Source organism: Opisthocomus hoazin, chromosome 4 (assembly GCF_030867145.1).
Source record: "Opisthocomus hoazin isolate bOpiHoa1 chromosome 4, bOpiHoa1.hap1, whole genome shotgun sequence".
In the NCBI taxonomy this organism is placed as follows: Eukaryota; Metazoa; Chordata; class Aves; order Opisthocomiformes; family Opisthocomidae; genus Opisthocomus; species Opisthocomus hoazin.
This window is the reverse complement of record NC_134417.1, coordinates 88,939,822-88,966,257: the sequence shown is the minus strand read 5'-3', so window position 1 is coordinate 88,966,257 and position 26,436 is coordinate 88,939,822. Positions and strand designations below refer to the sequence as shown.

Sequence of the window (26,436 nt, the reverse complement as noted above, 5' to 3'; positions counted from 1 at the left end):
CAAGCAGGATAATATGACATAATTAAATCCTCCCCACTAAACAGTTAAAATCCCGATGGGGAGTGGGGAGTTGTACAGCGTATAGATGTGCTGCAAGACTAACTGAAAGGTAAAGCTAAGAAATGTCCCGAAGTTATTCTCAAAACCTAATAGTGGGGGGCGGAGGGGGTGGAACCACCCTTACAGCGTATTTCTTCCTGCACTGTAATCTTTTAAATTGTGCTAGATATCTGTGCTTGTTTAGTTAAATGACTTGAAATCTGTTCCTAATCATGGTATCCGTAAACTGAGGCACTTGAAGAAAACTTTCAGACCTTTAAGGCTCATCAAAATGATGCCTAGATTTGAAGAAATTAGTGCAAGATATGCACTACTGTTGCTATAAGAAATTTCAGTTCAACTGTAGTATTATATGAAAAATAGTGCAAGGGTTTTTTGTTTGTTTGCCAAAATTCGAGATCATCTTGAAGGCAGTCTGGGGAATGTTTCTGGCTTCATCACAGTGAGTGTCTGTATAAAGCTTGTTAGGTTAGCTGAACACAATATCCCTATTAGCTTTGCACTGATTCAACATTCACTTTTCCATAATCTAGCAAGAAGAAACACAAACCATTCTAAGCAGCCAAAACGCTTTGATTTTTTTTGTGGCTGCACTTGAAGTTAGTACATAATGTCTCTCTGCTGCCGCAGGGAAAGCAAGTGCCAAAATATTACCTAATGATAATGAGGATGTAAGCGCTTTGGCATATGAAGTATTTTTTCCTGTGCATGAGGGGAAGTAGATGCTATAAATTTTCCTCAACAAGTCTGTGTTTAATGTCAAGTGCAGAAGCTACTACTGATTAGTGACGGGAAATACTAGTCTGCAGAGAGGAATGAGGGGCTTTCTACTGAGCTGGTGCGTGCTGAAGTTTCAGGATTGAGCATGTTTGCAGGTAGATTGATTAAGCAGTAGACTAAAAGTGTAGTGAGGCATATATCCCAAGGGGATGACAGTCCACCTATTAACAATGAGAGTTTCATTATACTGTTTAATGACTCTCTGTGTCTTTGTGTAGACATCAGAACCTGGGTTAACTCACCACCCCTTTACGTTCTACATGTGGAGAGGCTTGTGGCAGAGTCCACAACCATAATTTTTATTGGACTGTGGTGTCTAAAACCTCCTCAAAGGTATAAGGAGCAGGGGGAAGAGGAGGGAGAGAGTGTGCTTTCCATCTCTTGAACACTATAGTGCTGGTCTTTCCAAATTCGAGGGGGAAGGAAGGAAAGGGCGAGAGGATGTATAATAGGCTAAGGAAAAGGAGACTGTAGCGTAGGATAGCAAGAGGCACATGCTAACATCCTCTGATATTTTTCAGGTCAGAGGATACGATTTCAAGGCAGACATCTGGAGCTTTGGGATCACTGCTATCGAACTGGCTACAGGGGCAGCTCCTTACCACAAATACCCGCCGATGAAGGTGAGCAGGTCTCCAGATCCTTGTGCAAGATAAAGGATCAGTGCGTTCTGTGGGTGTTTCCAAGAATTTGGCTAGCATGCTTTGTTGAAGAGTTTGTCCTCTTAGCTTGCACTCGTGGATCACTATGTTCTTGGATTTATCTGAAGTCACCTTTTGAAAATATGTCACTTAATCAGCATTGTGTGAAACTGTGCACAGTTCTTACTTAGATCCCGAGTCTCACCAGCATCACCGTTCTTGAGGAAAGTGCTGTGTGTTTTAATCCTGGAGCCTTGGAAGGCAGCAGATGTTTTTAGGGGTATAAATAATGATTCAGAACGTGTTATCTGGCATCCAGTGACACTGGGATGGAAAGCCATTCCTTCTCCTGCACTGATAATCCGTCTTGATACGTCTCAAATTCTGTTACCAGTTACCCAAAAGAATGTCTTGTTTTATTTAACACCAACGCAGTCCTATCAATCACCGAACCCATGGAAAGTACCACATCAGTATGAAATGATGTGGTACTGCCAGCATTAATATCTTATTAAAGTTGAGGTGGAGGAAATGTTCTTGTTTAAACACTGACACTTCAAAAATCTTTTTTAAATGTCTTGAACTCCAAATTGCCTTATAGTTTGGCTAACTTTCCCTATTTCCCGACTCTGAACCAGGAGCTGCTTCCAACATGCTGCTCTTTCAGGGAGCTTGCATCTTAAAGTTAAGAGTTGACCCCATCAGTTGAGGTCTGCAGCATCCTGCCTTTCTACTGAGCTTTGAGATCATCTTCCTTAACCCCTTTGTGATGGGGACCTGTCTCAGTCACGAAACCTTGAGCCCCTTTGGATCACTTTGCTTCTACTCCTGGGATGCACACTCCCTCGAATTGAACAGGGACGGGGTGGAGAGCCCATTCAGTAATCCTGTGGCCTATGGTTAGACTAGTTACATGGGATATGAGGCCTGTGGGTGCTGAGTCCTTCAATTTTAGGCGTACCATGGGGCAAGCTTTCCTTTTCTGAGTCTTCTCACTCGCACTCCGCAATTACAATAGGATTTGGGTATCCAGTAGCTCCTAAGTCATTAGAACAGGCACATCCATGTACCACTTTAAATGACAGGACTGCACTGGTTTAACTCTTGTAGAACAGAATTAATTTTAAGACTTGTCACATCTATGTAGAGGCTGTTGAGTGGTTTAGAAATGCCGTTAAATTTCGTACTGTTCCAGTGATTGTGGCAGAGCAGCGAGGAGTTCAGGGCAATGTGCTGCTGATTTAGCTGTTGCTGTTTTCATTGATGCTTACTTCTGTGCTGTGATTACTGGTAGCATTTTGCAGTAGCCTCTGCAAGCTGTACTTCTCTGTTTGGAATGCATGGGTTGTAGCTTTGAATACAAAGGTCGCCTGTTTAGTATCGTGTGTGTTGTTGTATGGTAGATAGAATTATGAGTCTCCAATTCTATTAGGTGTGTGCAGTTTGCAAGAGGACTTCTGTGGTTTATTTATTAAATGTAATTTCACTGCAGATTAATTTTGTTACACAGCAGAATGACCCATGCATTAGGTGACCCTCCAAGGAGAGGGTAAAAAAGCAAGGAATTCTGTCATGGATTGTATAATTTCAGCTAGATTGATGGGCTCATGCTGCCCTAAGCAATATAGCTCTTGAAAGCTATTTAAATGTGCTATGCGCTGCTTCCTTTTCTAAAAATAGATATTCATCTGTATGTAGGTGACAAGTGAAAATGGAAATGAGTAATTTTCTTCCTTTCCTTCAGAATGAGTGATGTGAAAGAAATAATGTTTGGCTTGATGGGTGCTTGTGTGAGCAATGTCTTCACCTGCTGTTGCATTGGTACATGGAAGTGAACCCTCATATTTTTTTTATGTTGCCCTTCTGCTTTTAGATTAATTTCATTTCTAGCTAAGAAATACCTCCAGGGAGATCTAAACAGAGCCTTTGAATCATATGCCTTGCACAACTGCTCATCTCAAATGAGGAAGGCTGGTAGGATTTCTGCTATGCATATACCTTTAATAGCACCAAACAGGCCTTGAAAACACATCCCAGCCTTGTGTTTGGCCCGCAGACTGCACTGTGTGCCAGGAGATGCAATGGCAAACAGCAGCACAGGCTGTTGAAGTTAGCCTGGCTTCCCAGTTGTAAGAGTCTTGAACTTCTCAGCTGGCAGTCAGAATTTGCAGAGGTGCAAGGTAAAGGTTTGGGGAATAATTGTTTTTACAAAGGTAGTGAATGCAGGAAGCAGAGGGAAAAGGAAAGACCCTGTAATTGCCTCGAGGAAAGAGTAGGTGAGTTCTTGCTGTGTCTGGTGAATGCGAGGAGCAGTCAAAATTTTAAGAAATTTCTCTCTGAGCTCAGGCTACTCTGAGAGAGCCGTTATAATGAAACGGTCCTTGTGACTCAGATGCTTGATAAAAATGCTTGTCTGAAATAGTGTTCCCAAGATCTGTCTCTAACAAAGGCCAAGAAAAATCTCATTGCCAATAGACATAATTCTTTCAGGTTTTGATGCTGACGCTACAAAATGATCCTCCATCTTTGGAAACTGGTGTGCAAGATAAGGAGATGCTGAAGAAGTACGGGAAATCATTTAGGAAGATGATTTCATCGTGCCTACAAAAAGACCCCGAAAAAAGGTAAGAAGAGGTAACATCAGAACAAATAAGTAATAATAAAAAACCCCCTAAAACAAAACCACAAAATTAATTGTATTCTGTATTTTTTAAAGCCAGTATGCTCTCCTGCCCCTCCAGCCTTTCAGTCACAATGAACACAGCAATCTTGCTGTGTGGCAGCAAACTCTCTTGGCTGTCGTTATTCTGAAGGATGAATGTCTGGCATCGCGCCTGGCCTGGGCACACGTCTCCAATTTGGGTTAATGAGAGTGCATCCCAGTCCACCGCATGTGTAGTGCCTTTCTCCCCCTCGCCACCTCCAGCAGGTGACTGCAGTTCATGTTTTGTTCACAGGCAGAACTGCTCTGTTCATAAACCAGAAGTTACACCTTGGGCAATATGTGTTTACTTGTGAAACTTCATAAGTAAACTTTTTAAAATCTGCCAGTGCAAAGAAGGCTTTCAGCGTAGTTCTGACTTGCTTGATTATAACTAATATTTGTTTTGGGACGGGGGGGAGGAAATGAGGGAAAACACTGACAAATTTTACCAACATGTTTTCATCAATACAGATTGCTTAAGTGACCTGACAACACTTTGTCTCCTTGTAACGGTAGCTTGACTGCTCGGTGATGTTAGAAACACCACCGAGGGGGTGGTGTGTATGTTGTGGTTCCATGGATAGCGTTGTATCGTTGCGTTATGGCCATGTTCAAAGCTGCATGAAGGCCCAGCTGCCTACAGCACTGTTTAAAACCCACAGCCTGTCATATAGGATAGTTCAGATGTGTTTCTGTACATGGCAGTCATAGCATTTGCCCGTCTGTGAAGCTGTTTAAAGGAGTGTTCATCCTGCATTAAAAATAGTATTCCTTAAAATGCAAAGGTAAAGAAGCAAGCATTCCCACAGATCAGTTTTTATACCTCTTCAGTTTCTTTTTTCCTCAGTAAGCAAAGTCGTTCTGGAAAGGGAAAAAGTCCCTTCATAAAATAATAATAATGAAGACATTTTTCAGTTCCATCTTGTGATGGATACAGGAACAAAAGCTTCTCATGCATCGTGAGGTGGGATCTCTCTCTTCTCACAAGCTTTACACTTGAAATGCGTAATGAGTCCAGTGGAGAGCTTGATAAATGCTGATAGCAGGGTGTTTTTTTTCCCAGCATGATGGTTTTTTTCCTCCATTCTAAAGCATATCCTATCCCTGCAGGTTAGAATGTGTGCTGATCAGAATTGGACACGCTCGCTTTGAATCGTGGCAATGCCCCTGCTGTCTTCTCAAGCACCACCAGCAGCCCCTGGCATCATCTTGACTATGGGGCAGGAGGTCGCCCTGTAAACAGCAGCTGGCAGAATCAGATATGCTTATGCATGTTGTAGGGGTTCTCAAAGAGAAGTTAGAGCAATTACTTTTAATTATTTTTGGGGCTCTCTTGCTATAAGGCAGATGATTTTTGATAGAATAGTTTGAGGAGAAATAAACCCTATAATGAATGGCCTTTGCAAGTTGCTAATTAAACTCTGTTACTAATTAAGAACAGTTTGCACTTTGTCATGTAGGCCTGAGTCTTTAGAACGCTTCTTCTAAACTGACCAAGGGATGTCTTCTACTTTCCGGTATTTATCCTAAAGTCTAACTTAAAGGGGAAAATAGTTTGTACTTGTTCCTTTTCTATTAGAGAATGGATGGGCATCCTCCCTGTGTTAAATAGAACTAATTACATACATGTAATGAAGTGTCTCTGAAGTAGCTCTTACTTGCACATGGTGAGTACAGCACTCCTGCTGTCGGTGCTGATCCTTCGTTTCAATTTTGAGCAAATTATTTCTGTGATCTTATCAAACTGGCTCAAAGAGACTCAAGTTCAGCATCAAAATGGGAGCAACTTCCCCCCCACCACGCCTGGGTTATTCGCTGCTTTTGTTTTGATCAGAATACACTGAGTATTTAAAAGGCTGCTGGTGTAACGTTTATTTGGAATACAGTGACTGATTTTTAGGGGAGTTGTGCAGAAGCAGCCAGTGCCCTTATAAGATGCCATGTTATGAAGAGCTGCAGCAACCTGGAAGAGCATTGTGTCAAAAGGGAGCCTTTGTAATTATTTTTTCTACATCTGCTTCTATTGACAGACCGACAGCAGCAGAACTCTTAAGACACAAATTTTTCACGAAAGCAAAGGTAAGAAAACACTTACTAATCTGCTCTGTGCAGAGGCTGTGGAGAGGACTCGTCAGAAGTATGATGGGTATGGTGACAGCTTTATTGGCATCAGCGTGGGCTGTTTCACTTGGGGCCAGCATAGCCGAGTGAGTTGAATGGGTCGTTGTGAACAAACAGAATGAGACCCCTCTTCTTTACCTCCTTGTGTATGCTGCTATTAAGAGAAATTATCTAGAAATTCTTGAGCACTTAAATGTCTTTCAGTGGCTTTTGGGGTTTTTTTCCTCTCTTTTAATGGTGCCATGCTGGCTGCGTGTCCAACCATAAAGGTCTCTGTGGCAGTAAATGTAACTTATATTTTAGTAAACTCTATAATCAGTCTGTGTGCAAAGCAGTGAATGAGGCCCACTGTGCGGAGGGCTGCCTAAAACTATTTCACCCTATGTTGCCTTATGGAAAGTGAAGATCCTGTAATATGAAATAGTAGCAAACTCCTATTTCTAGCTGTGAAGTGAACTGCCAGTGAGCATTTATGTATTTACTGCCTGAAGATCAGTGCATATGCAATGTGCAAGGTCTTGTTGGGGAGACACAAATAATATAGGGGAGAGTTTGTAGTTCCATGGGAATGAGGAAATGTTTTCATTTTCTTGTTTTTTTCTGTGGCAAGCTTGTGATCAAAAGACATGGGGTTTACAGCAGAACACAGATTAAACTGTCAAAAAGATATCTCATACTTGGGATAGCACAGCAGCATCACCAATTAACCAAAGTAGTTTTCAGCTCCCAGATTAAGATGTTGAAATGGAAGTGGCCACATCTAGGTATCTGTACAGGAGCTGGATGTCCTACTAAAATCAGCAGTAGGAGTTTGCTTTAGGGCAAGTTTAATTGATGCCTGGGCTCTTGACAGGATTAACTAGGTTTTCATTGTCCATAATGGGATTTTAGGCAGCTGAATATTTTGCATCTGTACATTGGATACACCCTTGGTGTCCAAAGTGACAGGACGGTTTACACATTGCTGACCTTTCTCCGTTTGGTTATGTGAGTTCTGGCTCGTATTATAGTTGATGGTGTGTAAAATCTCCTTCATGCGTTTGTTAAGCTGCTGCAGAGTAACATATTAGCATATGTGGTGATAGAAAATTAACATTATTGAGCAGAGGCAATGCTTAAACCAGCACCCAGAATGAAAACGAGTGCCAGTTAACACGCGGTGTTAATTTGCTTCCATACATCAGCCACTGCCAAACTGACATCTGTAACTTGAGGACAGAAGAGTCCAAATTCTATATGTCTGTGTTGAACCATGTATTTAAATGAAGTCTATGTTATCTGAAAGTAAATTTTGATAATGCTGAGAACCACTTATCAGGAAGTGGCAGAGTGTGTCTTGAGGCTGGCTGTCCTGTGTGTGAGAAACCATCATGGGGAGTTATGGGAGCACTTCACGGGCCGGGACAGCAGGGCTCTCCAGCCTCATTCGTGTGGTGTGAAGTACCCGGCCAGATCCCAGCACTAAGGCTGGGGTGGTTGCCTCCCAGCTTACCCTGCAGCCAGCAGGTTGGCTCTGCAGGCAGGTGGCTGGAAAATTGTATGCTCAGGGCCCCACATGTTAGCCAGTCTGGAGTGGCTTGCTGAAGAGGAAATTTAATACAGTAAAGCATCACAGCAGTTTCCCAGTATTTAATCTGTTGTGATCACTGCATTTACTTCCTCTCTAAACACCACATAATATACGTGGTTTTTTTTTTTAGCCACTCTAGATCCTGTTGCCCTAATGCCTGGGTCTTGTTATTCCAGATATATAGAGGTTCCTGCATCCCAGCCTGCCTCACATCAGAGGTTTGCCTTTGACAGTTGGACAGGCATAAACTTATGGGCAAGATAAAGCAAAGGGGCTGGATCCAGGTGGTGTAGTATCTGTGAATGGAAGAAAGCCAAATGTCTCGGCAGGGTATCAGATGCTGCAGTATAAGTACGTTCCCTGGTAAATCAGGCAGAACAGTATACAGCTCCTCGATAGTTAATGCCATATCACTTTGCACAGGGCAAGTGGCACCTCTAACTGAAAAGGTATGTAGGATGGAACGTCATATACTGTAGTCTAAAGGAAGAAAGTGGTTAATGTCTTTGGAGGAGTGGAGGTGAAACATGTGAAACATTTTCTGCTAGAAATAACGTAGCATTTTCTTTATCAGAGGCACTGAAGGAATCAAAGGACATTTTCAGCAATGCAAATGTTTGATATTTTTTCTTTTGCAGAATAAAGAATTTTTGCAAGAGAAGATGTTGCAAAGAGCACCAACAATCACTGAAAGATCCAAAAAGGTACTGAAAACCTGCTGGGCTCTTGTTACAGTTGTACTGGTTTTTTATGCTTGTGTTCACATTTTTAATGACCATTACTGTGATAACGGTACTTTCTAGATACAGAGCTAGACATTTCAATAAAGTACTCAAGCACCCTGGCAGGTGATGCAACCTGAAGGTGCTCTTGATCTTTTTTAAGAGAAACAGCACAACTGTAGGAACTGTCTGCTTGACATATCGGTTCTCTGTCTTTGTGCTGAGCAGGTCCGGAGAGTCCCAGGTTCCAGCGGACGTCTGCATAAGACTGAAGATGGTGGCTGGGAGTGGAGTGACGATGAACTAGATGAAGAAAGTGAGGAAGGCAGAGCAGCAATTTCACAGCTCAGGGTGGGTCCCCGAACGCTAATAACTCTATTGTCTCTGTTTTGTTTTCTAACTGTGGTACATCTAAATATCCCTGGGAAGCATGTGGCCTTGTTTTAAGTATGATACACAGTAAGTTATAATCCTTCCTCTCAAGTTTGTAGCCGAATCGGAGAAAGCAGGCTGAATGTTGAAGAGATGGTATTGATCTCTTTTCTGTCTTCATTCTGGGACACAGCTGGTCTCATTCAGGGACGTTGAGCATAATTAGGAATGTGAATTCAGACACTCTGGTCCCAGCTCAGCATAGTAATTCACTTGAGCTGGGATATTCCCTTTGTTTTTAAGTTAGTTGTTTGTTTTTGTTTTTTTTTTTTTTTTTTTTTGCTGAGTGTTGGAGATGCCTTCTTCTGGAAGTGTCAGGAGAGGTTTTGTCCCATTGCCCTCTCCAGGATGGAGCTGAAATCCATAGGGCCTGTGCTTATGGCCAATACTACAACACACAGGGCCGGGTTCTCTCCCTGAAATCGATTAGCCCCAGCAGAAAATGTTACAGCATCCCTGAAGTCACAAGGAGTGATTGGTCTAGCACTGAAAATCCTCCAGTAAACACCACTTCCCCCTCTCCCAACACATACATGAAAACCCCCAAACCCAGACTAACCCCCCGTAACACAGAAGAGTAATGCACAATAGTCAGCTGAAAGATTACAATAAATTTCCAGATTGTCTTCCGGAAGTCAGCAGTGTGAATTTTGACTGTAATGGCTTGCCTGTTTTCACTACAGCAGGTAGCTTGAAGTGGGCTATGTGTTTTAATGATTCTGTAACTGAATTAGTGAGACAGTGAAGGATTTTTAGAGGAAGCTTTTCAGTATGTAAGGGGAAAAAAAGCAGTATTGGTTTGAACCACTTATCCCTTTACAACTTTAACTTTTCTCATTTCTCTTTCATTGGTCTTCCTTCTACTGGTGTTCTGTATAGACACTTAAATATTAAATGCAAGCTTTTGCATCTTTTTAGCATCCTTTGAAATGCTTGGGTTTTTAAAAGCCACTATAGATGTAGTAATTCCATACTTCGGGGCAACAACTATTGTGATGTTATAAGGAGCTTACTACATCCAGCCTCGTATTACACAGTCAAGGAGGATGTCTTGGTACCAGGTGGCTACTACTGAAATTCACAAAGCTTTATGAGCTGAAATCTAGATTCCTTTTGTAGGTTAAAATATAGTAAAATTTTAGGAGGCAATATTGTAAAAGACCCTAACTCTGTTTCAGAGATTACGTAGAACTTGTTCTGTCTTGTGTCTAAGTTCAGGTTACTATGACTTAATACTGTTTACTGTGTTTGAATAGTACTTACTGGTTTCTTTCCTCTTATGCATAAAAAAGGCAGGTTGACACACATGTTTACAAGCTCATTTTCAAGCCAGTTTTTTTATTCCTGGAGCTCTGGCATATTTTCTTGTACTGCTCTCTGTTCTGATTGCTCTAATTTGGGCTGGGCTTGGCCTTTGCTTCTTAGTCTTCTGGTCAAGAAACCTTCAGGATGGGTTTTGGAGCAGTAGGCCTCAATTCAGTTACCTAAATGTAGCTGTACGTTGCAGTTTTGGAAGCACCTCGTGTAGATATAACGCAGAACTTTGGGAGACCTGTACCTTGCTGGAGGTCAGGAAGGGCACCATGGTGTCTTAGACCTCACTACATGTCTGCCTGGGTACTTGGATCCTGACGTGGGTGTGTGTCTTCTGCGTAGCTTTGGAGTCATGCTCTTCTACCCCAAGAGGAAAGGATAGCAGCGCCTGTGCACCTCTTGCCATTGATCCCTTCTCAGACAAGTCTGAACGCTTGTATCCAAACTGTCAGGTTTTGGCACGAATATGGTGCTATTATCGAGGACTAGTGTGCGTCCTGCGGTTGTGGCTGTATTTCAAACACTGGGTGTAAGTTCCACCTGCCTGTAATCCCTCTTCAATTTTAACTGAGTTGCAGGATTCCATATGTACCTGCATTTTATTGCTGTCAGCCTTAAAGTAAAAGGATGCCTTGCAGATGGACTTAATTTGCTAAAATACTTAAGTATTAACCTGCCTAAAAGCATGTACATAAATGAAAAGTGTTTGTATTTTTTGCTTGTCTCCACTTTACAAAAAAATAGGGTGAATTTAATATGTACAAACTTGTATTTTACAAGTCTCCTGCTAGGACTGAACCTGAAAGCAGAGAAGTATTTATTACAAACAGAGCCAGACATATCTGCTCAATTCATTGAATATGGTGACTTGCTGGCTCAATGTTGCGTTTTGGATATAAAGGCGTTCTGAACTTTTCCTCTCTGCATTTCAAACCTTGAATTCAAATTAAAGCAGTTGTGCTATGCGGGCTCTTAAATCATTCACCTTCCATTACTCAATAAATCTGTGCAGTGGCATGCCGCGTGGTCACATTTCACTGGTTACCCGCATCATCTCTGATTGCACAAGCAAAAAGAAGTTAGAACTGATATATTTCAGCACATTCCCAGAGTTGTCCGGCTTGTGCCTTAATTAGGTAAACGACTTTTAATGTTTGTCCTGATTCCTTTCTGTCCATTCGTGTTTTTCCTTAGCTTCTGTTTGCCGTTTATCTGGGTTGGTTGTTAGCTGTGGGGCAGGGCCAGTGTTTCCATCCTTGTCTGCGCAGTGTCTAGCATGCTGTGACCTTTCAGAGAAGCTCCTTTTGAGTTATTCTTTGAGGCATCCAGGTACTCTTGGATATGAGCTTTGTGCCTGAAAGAACAGCACTGCAGTTGTGGCCTGCAGATGTGGAGGTGACTGTTTATCCGTGGGAGCAATGCCACGTTTTTCATCTTGTCTGGTAACTGTCAAGTGAAGGCTCTACATACCGAGATGGATTTCAGGCTTTACCTTTCCAGCTGTGTGACTTTTTTCCTGACACTCTCTGCTCATAGTCATCATGAAGAAACTGTTTCTTCTCCTCCTGTCCAGAGGGCTTTTTGCGACTTGCTGTTCTGAGAATAAGACTTTTTAACCCTCTCTCATGAGAAACCTCTTGGTCATATGTTACAAATTGCTCTGATCTGCATTTGTAAAGGTAGTGGCATTGGTTAGTGCATAAACTGGCTCACAGTAGTGGCATGGTGAGACTTACGTTCTTCTGTCGAACCTGGGTTGTCCTAGACCAAGCTGTCCCACCTGTCCATCTCCACATGGTAATTGATCCTGTTAGAAGTCAAAGCTGCAGGCTCTCTTAATTGCAGGGCTTTCCAGGAGTACTTGGCAATTCCTTCCTGCTCATGTGAAATAGCTAATGCAGGTTATCTTTGTTTTACTGATAAGCAAAGATTGGTTGCATTGCTTTGCACTTTCCCCTCCATTCCACTGATCTCTTTGTTTCACTGCTGGACCTGTGTTACAGCTGTCAGTTCTCTGCTTTCGCTGGTGGAGAGCATAGCACAATGCAGAGTCCAAGAGCAAGGAGAGCAGGCAAGAGACTTCTTTCTATAAAGCAGCACATGTAAGGCTGACTTTTTTTCTTTTCTTTTTTTTTTTTTTTCCAAAATTTTGTATGGTTTAAGCAAGTTGGCTTGCAAACTAGTTCCCTAAGTGTACGAAGGGGATTTGTTTTCTAGCAGAATTCAGCAAGGCAGATTTGTGTGGCTTATCGTTTTCTGCAAGACTTGGTTAGCTTAAAATGAATTTTGCCATGCTGGTGCACAAGCAATTTGATTTGATCTGAGTGATCTTCAAGAGTACTGGATTTTGCTAATGATTAACAATGATAGTAGCTTAGGGTATTGTACACCACTGTGTAGATACCAACCACAAGTTTTGAAACATGACTGTATGTATTCTGGGTGGTATGATACAATTAGGTTGCCAACAAATAGTGTGGTGTCCCTTTTATTATGCATCTTAATGTGTAACTTGAAAGCAATTATGTAGATTTCATACGTTCAGTATTGCTCTGACAAATCCTTCTGGTCAATAAATTTCACTTTTATCTAGGCAATAACAGCTTTTTCTCTGTTTTTCAGTCTCCCAGAGTGAAAGAACCTGTACAGAATTCCGAGGTAAGTTATAATTGGCAAATGGCTGCCCAAAATGATGACTCCTAGTTATTTCTATTGTTTCGAGGAACGTGTTTTTATTAGCCTTTGAAAATAATAGTCTGTGAGATAGAAGCTAGTATCTCGTTGAGCTGTGCTTTAAAACCTCCCTATAAAAGGAATCACTGGCTGTGTAATGCCAAGAGGTCCTTCTGAGGTAAGTTTGGTGTTTATCTTTTCAACTTGGTAAAACTCTATGTCGTAAGGTAATGTATTGGTCACAAGAATAATCTAAGGAAAACAACGGTGTTATGATTTCCTCACTTAAAGAAAAACAACAAAACACAACTTCAAAATATCTGTTTTGTATAGTCTAATTCACTGGTTTGGGAACCTATGCTCAGAACTCTGAAATAAATCTGTAGTAGTATTTGATAGCAAATGAAACTTCCAGTTGCATTTTATAATCTGCCTTCAGTTCTGTCCTGTGTTTCTTACGTTATGAATGTTAGTATATCTTAGCTTTCAGTGATAGAAACTGATTATCTTCTGGAGACTGTGCTATGTCTTTCTTTTCCCTGCCTGTGTGGAAAGATAAACAGAGCGGTCTAGAAATTAGTCTTGGGTTAGGCTGTCCTGTTCTTCCTTCATCTGTTTCCAAGGATTGATTATAAAGGGAGATCTCAAGAAAAACTACAGTTCTGGCACTGTAATTCAACATAAACTCTAAATTCAAAGAAAAAGCTGAAAACCAGAATCCCTTTGGGATGAGTTTCCCCATTGTGATACATCCCTTAATATATATTGTGATTTGGAGGTCTGTTGCCCAGGTTTTTAATACTGAAGGTGATTTATACTTCCTACAACTTAGCAGAATAAGTTGGAGGGCGCGCTGAAGAATTGCCATCAAGCTTATAGTTCTTTGGGTAACATGCCAAAATCAGTTTTTCTTTTCTGAATAACACAAGAGGTTAAAAAGGGCAAACTGTCATTTAGCTCTTTTCCCCCACCCTCAAATTAATTGTATATGATTTTTTTTTGCTAGGGACTAACTTAAAGTCCAGTCCTAAACAGTCTTGTTTTGTGTGTTTTGAAGTACTTAAGCTCTGAATTCGCTTTTCAGTTGAATATCTGGATTGCTCCGACTCTGACACTTGTTCTACGAGTAAATTGGTGATAGTCACCTTAATGCTTTGCTAGGCTGTGTTCTCTGAAAGGAGCTACAAGTCAAAGCAGCATTGCTGTGCTGTGACTGCATGGCTACTTGGAAATACAAGTAGGACTCAGATTCTGAGAAAGAAGGAAGCTAAAGGAGAGGGTGCTCTCGTCCAAGCTAGGGTATGATCTGTGTGCATTTAGCCTTGCTAGCTGCAGAGTGTAATTTTTGTCCAAGATCCACAGTCATGCTGCTATCTAGATTTCTTATCCTTCTTTACAGGTGAGTAAAACTTGCAGATGTTGGGGCAGAAGGGGTCCCTGGACATAAGGAAACATTACACCCCTTGAACACCAACTTGGGATCAGTGTCAGTGTCCTGGAGGCCTGGGAATGCCCTTGGCATTGAACTTCTCTGATCTATGTGGCAAACAAGCACTTTTTGGAAAGCTGTTACATGAGTTGGAGCTCTTGAGTTCCTTTTCTCATTAAAATGCCTCTTTACTTGCAGCTATTTCCATCAGCTGAGCCTCCAGCTCCTTCACTCAGTGCTCCAGCACAGGCACCTACTCAACTACCTCAGGCTGCAGGACAAGTACCTGCACAAACTCAAACTGCTGTACCTCCACCTAGTCAGGCTCCTCCAGCAGCCCCAGCAGCTGCCCAGGTAAGAGCAGAAACCCTTCGTACCAGCTTTCGGCTTTGCACTTAGCTGTTCTATTCCAGGCATGCTAAAGTGATCTGAAGCCATGGAAGTTGCTTGTCTGGAGTTGATTTAGTGCTGCTGCTTGTGCAGAAGTGGCAGCTGGCCTGGTGGCTTGCGAAAGGAAGACAGTCAGTGTGGGTGTGGCAGATTTTCATTCTTACTCTGTGCATGAGCAGTGACCTTTTATGCTGTTTAGGGAGTGGACTCTGGCTTGAGGCAAGGTTAAAGGTAAGAGGAAAGGCGAGTCTCATTTAAGTGGCAGCTGCTTGTTCTTGGTGTTTAATGTGCAGCACAAACTGGTTGTGTCTCTCAGAATGACCAATCTATGGGATATCCCGGCATCCCCATCGATGGGATAAAAGTGGAGAGAAGAGTGAGAGGAAGAAACTAGAGCGTGCGAGTTCTCCAGACTTCAGAAGAGAGACAGGAGGCCTGGGTTAAAACTGTCCTTGTAGCAGTCAAAAATCAGGGAGAAACTCCATCTTTAGGAAGCTCTGAACCTTGTGGTGCTTTCAGATGCTTCCATTTCAAACAGAGAGGGGAGAATGGACCTTTGAGGGAAAGTACAGGGACAGTGAAAGCTTGACAAGTATGTGTTTAATTCTGAGCTACATTATCCCAAAGTGCAGGACATAAGTCAGATAGGCAGACGTACCAAAGTCAGGAAAGAGCTCTGACTTGTGTTGGAAGAGAAAGATGGCCAACCCTATTCGTTACCGAGATACTTGGAACATGTCTTGTGGCTTGCTGGAGTAAAGCACTGCAGAGTTTGCCAGACTCCTGAATGATGGCACCTCTTGTAGGAAAGACGCTCAGGTTCATATTTGTTGGCGGGGAGAGGTTGTCACAGTTGGAGGGGGCCAAGCCACCATCACCCGTGGGCAGACCCAAGGGGAAGAGACTTGGCGGTGTTAGTCAGAAAAATAACTCTTACACTTACTCCTTCCTGGAAATGTTTCATTCATTTTATTTTAAAGAACATAGATACGTATATCACTTTATTGCAGTCAGCTTGTGTTCCTGTATACAAAACCGTTAAAAACAGTGCATTAGTCGTTGAACAAAAGTGGTGGAGTTGGGGTCTGACACATTCTTGGCTACATTGAAAGTAGCTTTAATACTTAAATCAAACCCCTTCAAATCTCTTGAAAAAGGGCCAGTATTTAGTCTGTGAATTTTATGCAGCAGTTGAAACACCAGCAGCAGTGAAGGCCGGGACTGTCAGTTCAGTAAAATGGAGTAGCAGTGTTGGTGGCAATGAGTGTTTTGATTTCCACTAGCAGTGTATCTTACTCCCTGTCTCTAGGGCCTGGTAGCTTATTTGTGGGTACCTGTCCTAGGTGAACTTCATATCTTTGTGTCATTGTGTTCTTTATAGCTATTTGTGTCAGCACGTTCATCTTTAAAGCTCTTTTTTGCCAATAGGTTCTTCTTTACAGCTCTTTGTATCAGTCTGTTCTTCTTTATAGCTCTCCTCTGGTTCTTGGAGTTCATTCGTTACTGTTTTGCAGACCTGTGGGCTTCTCTATGGGCCCTTGTTGGTTTCGCTGACCTGGTAAAGCTTTCGGTTTCAACAGAAACAAGATTGTGATCGGAAGCCCTGAGCTGCATTGCTGCCACAAGAGCACTAACAGATGGAGTAAAATACTAGTCTTAACAAAGGATTGGTTTTTTATTCTGTCTTGAAACAGCAAGTGATCTAGATGAAAAAAAACTTGGTCAAGACTTCTAGGCTGAAGTTATCAGCCTAGTGTTGTGTCTGTCTTGTTACTGCAGATTTTAAATCCCTGCCTCAGCACGTGCAGTACAGATTACTTGCGCAGTGGAGGAGTGACTGACCCTTCTCTGTTTTGTGGGTGTTTTTTTTTTTTTTGAGGAGATTGATTCACAATTAGCCCTTTCACTGGAATAATCACCAGTGCTATAAAGATGGACACCTCCTGGATCTTTCCCACTGGAAATCTGCTGCTGACCAATATAAAATGATTTGGTTGCACGTTCTAAGAATTACTCGGAAGTAATTTAGAAATGAAAATAGGCAGCTGTAAAATTGCTGCTAGAGGCTCTTAAAGCCTTTGATTTCACAAAAAAAGTAACAGAGTGTATGCTAATCTGCCAATTAAATTATTTCATAGGTACTCTTCAGAATTGTATCAGGTTTTAAAATCAGATATTTTGGACAGGGATTAAAACACAGGAGTTCTTGAAGTTGTCATGAATACACAGAAATCTTAAACTTTGATGCACAACAGCAGTCTTAACATTTAGTACTTCTTTTGATGTCTCATGCCATTTTGGTATTTCTCAGAGTTGTGTATCTTTTATTCTTTTCAAGACAATTGTGGAGAGAACCTCCTGGGTTACTATTTAAATGTGAAGTTCTCCTGTTTCATTAGCCTGTCGTCTTTTTCACTGTAGTGTCTTGATTCCAATGATGAGTTAAACTTTAATTTGTATTTGTAGCTGATCAGGGTTATGTCTAGATTTAAAACCAGAGAGAGGAAGTGTTAATCTTCTTTAAAATGATGTAATCCTGTTGCAGGCCCCACCTGCTCCTGCTGCAGCTCCGGTACAGGAAGATACGAAAGTCCCCATCAGCCTCGTACTAAGGTTAAGGTAAGGGGGCAAAACTGACCTGTTCTGTCGAAGTGAACCTTTGTGGAGAGGGATGCTGGAAGACTTCGGTAGTGCATCTTGCCACCTGCCCTTCTAATTAAAACGGTTGTGGTTATGTGTGTGTTTGTCAGCTTGGATTTCATCCACTCTGCTGAACCCAAGATCCAGAAAAGCAGTTTTTGTCTTGTCCGCTTCTTCAGTTTAGCAAGAGCTGTAAATTGAAAGAGATTTTGATACTTGTATAAATGTTCCTAAACTCTGATGGGGTGGAAAGGAATGAATTAGCTGGGTTCCTTAAAGGCGATCAGGGATCCAGGGGTTCTGGTCTTGTGCTGGACTATCTGACTATTCAGGCACAACTTCAGACTTCAGCCAGTTCTGAGAGTGAAGAGCATTTGCCTGTTTCAGGGCATGGATTCATGTCTGTGTCCCTAGAAATAGGCAGAAAAAAGGATTGTAAGCACATTCTGCTGTCATCACGTGTAGTGGCATTTCTCACTTAAGGAACCTGCCTCTCATCTCTGTAGGCATCTTGATTGACAGGCATTGGACTGGGAGTTCTGAGCATCACCTCCCAGTCGTTTCTGGATGGCTGCTTAATGTGTGTGCATCTGCCGTCAGTGAGCGCTTCCTTCCTCTGAGGACCATGCTCCAAGGGTATATCTGCTGACAGAGAGGAGTTCCCGAGGCAGCAGAACAAGGTGGCCTTACACCAGAGAGGTGGCACTCTCTTACCTGGACTTAGGCCCACTCAGGTTCTGTCAGGTCGAGAGGCAGAGTGTGCGGAGAGCCCTGCACACACGAATGATTAGCTTCTGCCCGGCGAGGGGGAAGTGTGCAACGAATTCAATTTTCTTCACAGACTGATTAGTCAATGACAGCACTTTCTTTTGCACACCAATCAGTGCGAAGAAATGGTCTTTTCTACATAAAATTCTCTTCTTTCCACAGGAATTCAAAAAAAGAGCTCAATGATATTCGATTTGAATTTACCCCAGGGAGAGGTGAGCTGGTGGGGAATTCCAGTGTGTGAAGGTGGTTCTCGTGCAGGGGAGGTTTTGTGTCCGGTGCTGTGCAGTTGTGTGTGTGGAAACCCTGTAGGAGTGTCTGTCAACAGTGCTGTCCTGAAGGGCTTGCCTGGTGGTTGGGCTTGGAGCATAGCCATTGAGAAGACCGTTCCTGTAGAACTGTTTGTAGATATGACCAACCTGCAGCCCTTCAGTGAATTCCAACTCGGAGGCTGACAGCACAGCTCAGAGCTGTCTGACTGCACCTGGTGTACACCCTAATATCAGTCTTGTGTAAACAACACTTTTGCTGTTTGGTTTGTACAAGCTCCTTTAGGTTTCTATGTGATGCCTTCATCAGCTGGACAACTTCTGTTATGTGGTGACTGACTCTTGGGTTTCTCCCCAACAGATACTGCTGATGGCGTGTCTCAGGAACTCATTTCAGCAGGTCTTGTTGATGGCAGAGATCTGGTAATAGGTAACTACGAATTTTTTTTGCTGCTCCAACCATTTCAGTCATTTTTGCGTGTTTGAAGTGACCCGATTAGTGGTTACTAGGAGAGTTTGCAGTGGCCTTGGTTCTCTACCCCAATGGGTCTACAAAACTGCTGTTAATTTTGGCGGCGGTTCTGTGCCAGTACATTTAGGCAACCCCCAGTCCACAAGAATATGATCTAGTTGGAAACATTATGAAGCACGTGTTTGAATCACAGAATCACAGAATGTTCGGGGTTGGTAGGGACCTCTGTGGGTCATCTAGTCCAACCCTCCTGCAGAAACAGGGTCACCTACAGTAGGCTTGTAGTTTCTTGTAATGCAAGATGAAGGCTGATCGATGCATTAGCTAAATCGTTACCATCTGACTTATGTGCATTGCCAAATTGCTGCACCAGCCTGTACTGCTGACAGGTCCTGCGCAAGAGAGGTCTGGGACTGGAATCCGCCAGGCTTTTTTGTTTGAAGTAGGGCTGGGGAATGCAGTGGGAAGTGCGCACGCACTAGGGCAGCAGCACTGTTCTGTGGGTGCGAACTGTGAGATGAGCAGCTGCCTTTAGCAACAGTTTGCTAAATAAACATGTCCTTCTGTGCAGCAGGTGAGACTTTTAAACTGTCAGCGCTGCCTATATCTTTTGACTACAGCAAGCAGAACTGTTCCTTATACACAGGCTGCAACATCTGGAAAGGCTGCTAGTGCAAAATTAGCTGGATTTCCAGGTGCGGTTGGGCAGTTTGTTGCTTTGAATCCCACCACATCCAGGGGAAAAGAACTACCTCCAGAAAAGAAGCATAGTAACAAATGACAGCATGTTCAGTGTAAAGCTTCAGCTTTAAGTAGATTGAGTCTAATTGAGACCTAAACTTTTATTACCATTTAAAAAAGTTCTAAGTTTGCTGAGTCATAGAAAGAGGCCTCTTTCTATGCCTAATGAGTTTGGGATGTTTTTTCTCTACCCTGTCCTAATATTTGCCAATTTTCTTTGTGTGTGTGTGTGATTTCAGTTGCAGCTAATTTGCAGAAAATTGTGGAAGAGCCCCAAGCAAACAGATCCGTCACTTTCAAACTGGTATTTATTCCTGTTCCCTAATTGAACAAGTAGTCACTTGCAAAGACAAGGCATTGCATATAGATGCCTGCGATGTCTGCTGTAGGCACTCTAAATCCTCCCTTCCTTCCCAGATAGCTTCCTACTGGTTGTCTAACAGGAGGCAATGCGGGCTCCCCGCCTATGTCCTCTAAGCAGCACGTGGGTTAAAAAACTGTGTGAGATGATCTGCTAATGCAGTCATTCCCTTATCCTGGCTAATAAACACAGAAAAATTTTATGAAAGGGTGTTTTCTGGACTTGGAACATACACTTGTCCAGAATGGGTAGAAATACTTCAAGGCAGGTAAGTGGGCTGAGAAATGCCATGGAGTCCTTGCTTGGAGAAGGAGAACGGGAAGGGTGCAGATACGTTGTCTCTGAGGAGGAAATGAGCAAATGAAGGGGGATAAAAAAAAAAGAAAATAAAATAAAGGGAGGGTGGGGGCAAAAGAAGAGAGCCCAAACTAAGAGGAGATAGGCTAGGAGAGGAGGAAGAACAACAGATGAATCCTTCAGAGGTAGTTACAATGACAAAGCAAAGGTGTGACCAGTTCATTGGTAGTGAAGCAGTGAACGCTGTGGTTTTTGACTCTCTCTGTAAGGAATTTTCATTTGTTTCACCCCTGTTGGTGCAGGTAGCCCTAGGCAGAGCAAATGTTGGCAAAACTTCACTCCCAGCCCTTCCTAGCTTTAAAAAAAAAAAAAAAAAAAAAGCAGCACTCAATTTTAACCTTGGGTAGTGCGAGCTGCAGAATGCAGTGTACAGCTGTCCTGGGACTGCTCCCTTCCCAGACCGTGTCTGAGACACCTTGTCGTGATGCGCAGCGTGGTACGTGCCGGGGGGAGAGCGTGTGTGTTGCTATTTGGATCTCTGTTCCTTGTGTTTCAGGCGTCTGGTGTCGAAGGCTCAGATATTCCTGATGATGGCAAACTTATAGGATTTGCACAGCTCAGCATCAGCTAAACAATGGTCCCAGGAGATGTTTCCCAACCGAGAACCCACATGTGCATATTCGTAATGCTTCTGTTAGCCTAAAAAAAAAAACCACTACTGCCAAAGAATTGAACTACAGCCCCCTTCCTAGAAGCTTTAACATTTTCCTCAATAGGATCACAAACCTTCCTGAAATTACCGATGGCGTTTACACCTTTTTTGTAAACAACTCTCATGTTTTTGTATCTGTCATCTCAGACATGCAGATCCAACACGTCATTGCCTGCATGTTCATTTTATTATTGCCTTACTTTAAAGAAAAAATACTACTGAGTACGAAGCAGGGGGTTCCACTGCTCTGATGATCTTGCCTAAATGTTTGCTTACATGTGGTTTCATTTTTTTTATTCACTTGCTATTTTTGCACAAGTTTGAATACTGAACGGATCTTTTTTGTTCTTTACCTGCTTCTCCTTCTATCTGAAACACCGATGTACATGTTGTTTGGGTCACCTGGAGTGCCGAGAAATCCGCTGCTCTTCAGCTGTGTTTTTTAAAACTGCTGGTTCGAATGCTTGCGCCTGAGGAAGCAAGCCAAGTCTTAACCCACGGGAGGGAGAGCCACCTTCCCTTGTGTTTGTGTTTTTGAGAAGTTCCTTGACTTTGAGGTGTTAGAAGTCAGCTTCCCTTTGCCTTAATTTTCTTTATTTTTTTTTACCCTTTTGGTTCTCTCCACATGAGTGCCAGGCGTGGCATGAGGGCTGAACCTTTTGATTTACGTTAAGCAGTCCTTCTTCAAAACGTCTTTCATTCTGCATCTTAGCTGTAGTCTGTTCTTGAAGCAGACCAGTGAGGCACTGCTCTCTGGAAACTGGTCTTTCAGATGACCAACAAAATACTCGTGGTCAGAGGGAGAGGAGACCTGTGTCACTCTGCATTTGGAAAAGATGCACTTCGAACTGTTCCTGAAACCCAGTCTGTTCTGCCTGGCTGCGCGAGTCCTCCCGACGTGTTTCCCAGTCCTTTGCAAACTGGTACCCATGGAACCATCCCTGTCGTGTTTTACAGCAATAAAGAATCGCCAGTAGAGTGGGAGCACTGGGCGAGCGAGCGCCGGGCTCTGTCCCTCCTGCACTAATGGCTTGGGTCGTCAGCCGTCTCGTCGCTCCAAGCCTCGACGTTTGATCAGGATGTCACTGAAACCCCGTCACACACGTATTTAGCTTTTCTTTCAATGTGGTGTTGAAGTTGAGTTTCTACATGAATAATATAAATTATACTCTGAGTTTGATAAGAGACACTTGTAATGCAATATGTGAATAATACATGGTGTTGATTTTTTTTTTTTCCCCTACTGTTTCACAGTTGGCCTTTGTAACTGCTATTGGCTCTGGAGTGTTTTCTACACAGAAATGGTAAGCCTGTAATCTAACGCACAGACGGAGACGTGTTTGGTTTCCATCAGCCACAAACAATGCAGAAACAGAGTGTTAAAGGGGAACGACTGAGTTCAGTTAGGACTTTTTTCTTTATTTCCAAGTCTTCAGATGAACAGTCTGTATTTATCTGTTGTTCTCTCTGAGCAGCTGTGGAAGCTTCCCGAGTTGTGCGTGTTCTTTTTATACCGCCCTTGTTGCTCTTAGCCTCTCGGTGGATGTTGGGCATGTCCCCATGGGCTATTGGCAACCCCATGGCTGGTGGGAGAGGGGAAAGGGTTTGGCAGCGAGATCATCCCTGGGTGTTGAGCAGACGCTCACAAGAGCCGAGGACGCGGGTGCCCGTTACCAGGGAGTCGGTGGTGACTGGGGTTGGCCAAGTGTGTGCCTACACCTGTGGCACCTTCCCCTGTGGTCTGACACAAAGCACTCCCTGCGGCTTCCCCCATCGAGCTTCCTGGCTTGGGAGGAGCACGCTGGCATCTTGATTTTCATGTCACCCCGTGGTCGACACGGATGTGTTGGAAACCCATAGGATGCATAGGCGAGGTAGCCTTGGTTCAGTATTATTTTTCCCTTCCACCTTCATGCCGTGGGGACCTCCTTGTTCAATTGCGTACTGGTGCTGAGAAAGGTAGGCCTCGAACTGCTCAAACGGAACAATGCAGCGTCTATTTATTAAGTTATTCCCCACCTTCCCAAAGCCAGGACTTGGAGAGCTTGAGCTACACTAACCCAAGGCTCCTTAGTTCTTCGATGGAGAAAATAAGGAAGGAAGAAACTGGTGGTTTTTGCTCTGTAGATCTCCAGATGTCTTGGATAGGGATCCAAAATAATTACTTGGGCTATTACAGTGCTACACAACTGTCTTTTCTGATGTTGTTCCAGTAAGTGCCAATACTGTTCATAATTGTTTCCCAGTGTCATTAAGAATTTGGTTTTTGTGCAAATTTCTGATCTGAACCTGGAAGCAGGTGGTCATTCTAAGTTAGTTCCTACTTTTAAGGACAATGCTCTGTTAATAAAAACGGATCCTCTTCACAACTTTGGTGTATTGTAGATTACAATGAAAGATGTAAAATATTCAGGCTTTTTTCCTTTTTTGGACTTTGTATTTTACTGCATGTCTAATTTTTAATCAATAAAGAACAAATTGTCCATTGCCACGCGTTTGGCCTCTAGTTTACACATCATAGGGTTGGAAGGCATGTTGGTGTATTGTGGTGAAGGGGTTTGAGTGGTGTCTGCAGCCCCTGGGGTGTTTCTGTCTGGAGTGGTGGGAGGTTGGACAACCCTCGGAAAACTCAGTGAGCAAGGGGTGGGGATGCTCTGCAGGAATTGTGTGCTGAAATGGAGCTGGGATGGCACTTAGGATTGTACCTGAGGGCTTGTCTCCAGTTGGAAGGTTTGCCCCAAGCTCCGCATGCCCTGTGCAGCTGGGGCTGAGACTCCCCTGTCCCGGAACACCTCAGTGTGACAGAGGCTGGTGTTGAAGTGGGATGATTTATACCCTGAAAAGCATTTGGAGCACGAGCTGCAGACCTTCCTCTCCACCCCCATGATGGTTGTTCTTTCTAAATTTGAAGCTTCAGGGCAGGTCTGATCCAGAGGTGCCTCTGAGGTCTCTCCCTTACATTTAACCCCCGCTTTCAATACAGGCTGGAAGATGAAAGGGTTAAGAGCAGCCCTGAGGAGAAGGACTTGGGGGTGCTGGGTGACAAGATGCTCAAGACAACAAGCTCAACATGACCTGGCAGTGTGTGCTTACAGCCCAGAAGGCCAACTGTCCCCTGGGCTGCGTCAAAAGAAATGTGGCCAGCAGGGCAAGGGAGGGGATTCTGCCCCTCTGCCCCACTCTGGTGAGACCCCCCCGGGAGTCCTGTGTCCAGCTCTGGAGCCCTCAGCACAGGACAGATCTGGACCTGTTGGAGTGGGGCCAGAGGAGGCCACAGCAATGATCTGAGGGCTGGAAGCCCTCTGCTGTGAGGAAAGGCTGAGAGAGTTGGGGCTGTTCAGCCTGGAGAAGAGAAGGGTCCAGGGAGACCTTAGAGCAGCCTTTCAGTACGTGAAGGAGCCTGCGAGAGAGCTGGAGAGGGACTTATGACAAGGGCATGGAGTGACAGGACAAGGGGTAATGGCTTTAAACTGAAAGAGGGGAGATTCAGACTGGATGTAAGGAATAATTTTTATAGAGTGAGGGTGGTGAAACCCTGGCACAGGTTGCTCAGAGAGGTGGGAGATGCCCCATCCCTGGAAACATTCAAGACCAGGTTGAACGGGGCTCTGAGCAACCTGGTCTGCTTGAAGATGTCCCTGCTCACTGCAGAGGGGTTGGGCTAGGTGACCTCCAAAAGGTCCCTTCCAACTCAAACCATTCTGTGATTTGTAGTGGAGTTAGGACTTCAAGAAAATGCACTGACAGAGGTAGAGCCCAGACATGTCCCCATCTCTCGTCATGCTGACGGCTCCTAGCTCTAGCTGGGCTGTTACTCTCTCAGCAGCAGGGTGCCCCGCTGCAGCGTGTTCGTCTGCCAGCAGTCGTGCTTTGGGCTGCAAGAGCAAGGAGGTGCCTGAAGTGAAAGGTCTTGTCCAAGCAAAGCAGCCGCATCCGCTGTTCTCTGTCATGGTTTAAATGGTGAAGCCCGGGAGTGTTTGAATCAGACACCAGTCCTGGGTCTTGTGGATCTGGAGAAGCAGGAGCTAAGAGCGGATGCGGCTGCTTTGCGTCCTGGACTCCTTCTAGTATGCAGTCAGGGGAGATGGCAGGATCTGGCTTGGAAAAGGCTTCTGAGGTCCTGGACATGCATGATCCTCCTTTTAGCAGAGTTTGGCCTATCTCATCTCCTGCTGATGAAGGTGCCCAAAGTGGACAGGGACTTCTCAATGTCATCCTCCATCTGAGCTTATTAATGGACTTGAACAGGCCCAGTTTGTGTTGCTCAGCACCTTTGCCTGGTTCAGTGTTTGCCTGCTTAGCTCCATCTTTGGTGCTCTCTGCTTGTGGCTGATGAGCCGGGCTCATCCTGAGGGCAGCACCTCTCCTCCAGCTGGCTGAGAAGCTGGTGTGCCTCCAGGTTTGACCCATACGTGTGCCTTTATCAACCCAAATGGGGCAGCCATGGTCTGGTTTCCATCATGCTCACACAATGCTCTAATAGTCTTCCCACAGATCCATGGGCAGGAGAAGGAGCATCCAATTTGCTTTTGGGCACCTCTGGAGGCTTTGCTTCATGGACATCCCAAGGGGGCCCTGGGCAGATGCTGTTTCTACATCAGGGGTGGGCTGAACAGAGATGGTTTCATGTTCTCCATGGTGATTTTACAGCGTGAAGGCATTTGAGCTGAGATTTGCCAAGCCTGCCTGAAGCGACATTGCCCTGTGTCACATTTCTCCCATCCCCGTACGCCTTCCCCAAGTCCTCCCTGCGTATAGCCCCCACCAGCCTGGGGGGTGGCCGAGAACTGGTGAGAAGGGAGGACATCCCGTGCGTGGCTTGCTCGTGGTTGCACGGGGAAGCTGCAAAAGATGAAGGAAATGGAGTCTCCCTTTGCCTGGGACCACAGCCAACTGGTTGCCCTTCGGTGTCTCCAGTTCTGCCCACCCATTAGCATCACGCCCCTTATTCCCTGGGGCTTTTCCCAGCTCTGCATCACGCTGGGCTGTTTTGGCCCCCTTGAAACTTGCTTTCCCGTGTGGAACTGCTGGGGACAGTCTCGGCGGTTCGGCAAACCCTTGCAGTTGCTTTGGAGAAGAGTCTCCACCCCTGTCAATGCCACCTGGCCCTGGCAGAGGGGGTGACCCAGGTTGCCTGAAAGAGGGGTCCTTCTGCTCCGGCCGGCACGGTGTTCGTGGGTGGCACAGAGACGATTAATGTATTACATGGTGTACTTAGGACAGGTAAGACATCAGGCATGAAGTCTACTCTGACTTTGCATATTTGTGGTGGCTGCATGCAGAGCTTATCTTAGGTTTAAACATTAATTGAAGCCCTCTGGGAATCCTGTCCCAGCACTG

At 44.1% G+C, this 26,436-nt stretch overlaps 1 protein-coding gene across 1 annotated transcript in view; it reads left to right on the top strand.

Moving 5' to 3' along the window:
* The window catches only part of OXSR1 (oxidative stress responsive kinase 1), a 93,213-nt gene extending 69,630 nt beyond the window's left edge, over positions 1–23,583 (top strand). Inside the window, exons 7-18 of the mRNA XM_075419836.1 lie at positions 1,362–1,463; positions 3,972–4,105; positions 6,216–6,264; positions 8,515–8,580; positions 8,827–8,949; positions 12,967–13,002; positions 14,645–14,800; positions 17,382–17,455; positions 18,407–18,459; positions 18,875–18,943; positions 19,966–20,030; positions 20,941–23,583. Of these exons, the coding sequence (XP_075275951.1) occupies positions 1,362–1,463; positions 3,972–4,105; positions 6,216–6,264; positions 8,515–8,580; positions 8,827–8,949; positions 12,967–13,002; positions 14,645–14,800; positions 17,382–17,455; positions 18,407–18,459; positions 18,875–18,943; positions 19,966–20,030; positions 20,941–21,015 (1,002 nt within the window). The 3' untranslated portion in view covers positions 21,016–23,583. The remainder of the gene's footprint in view (positions 1–1,361; positions 1,464–3,971; positions 4,106–6,215; positions 6,265–8,514; positions 8,581–8,826; positions 8,950–12,966; positions 13,003–14,644; positions 14,801–17,381; positions 17,456–18,406; positions 18,460–18,874; positions 18,944–19,965; positions 20,031–20,940) is intronic.
* The last annotated feature ends 2,853 nt before the right edge of the window (positions 23,584–26,436 follow it).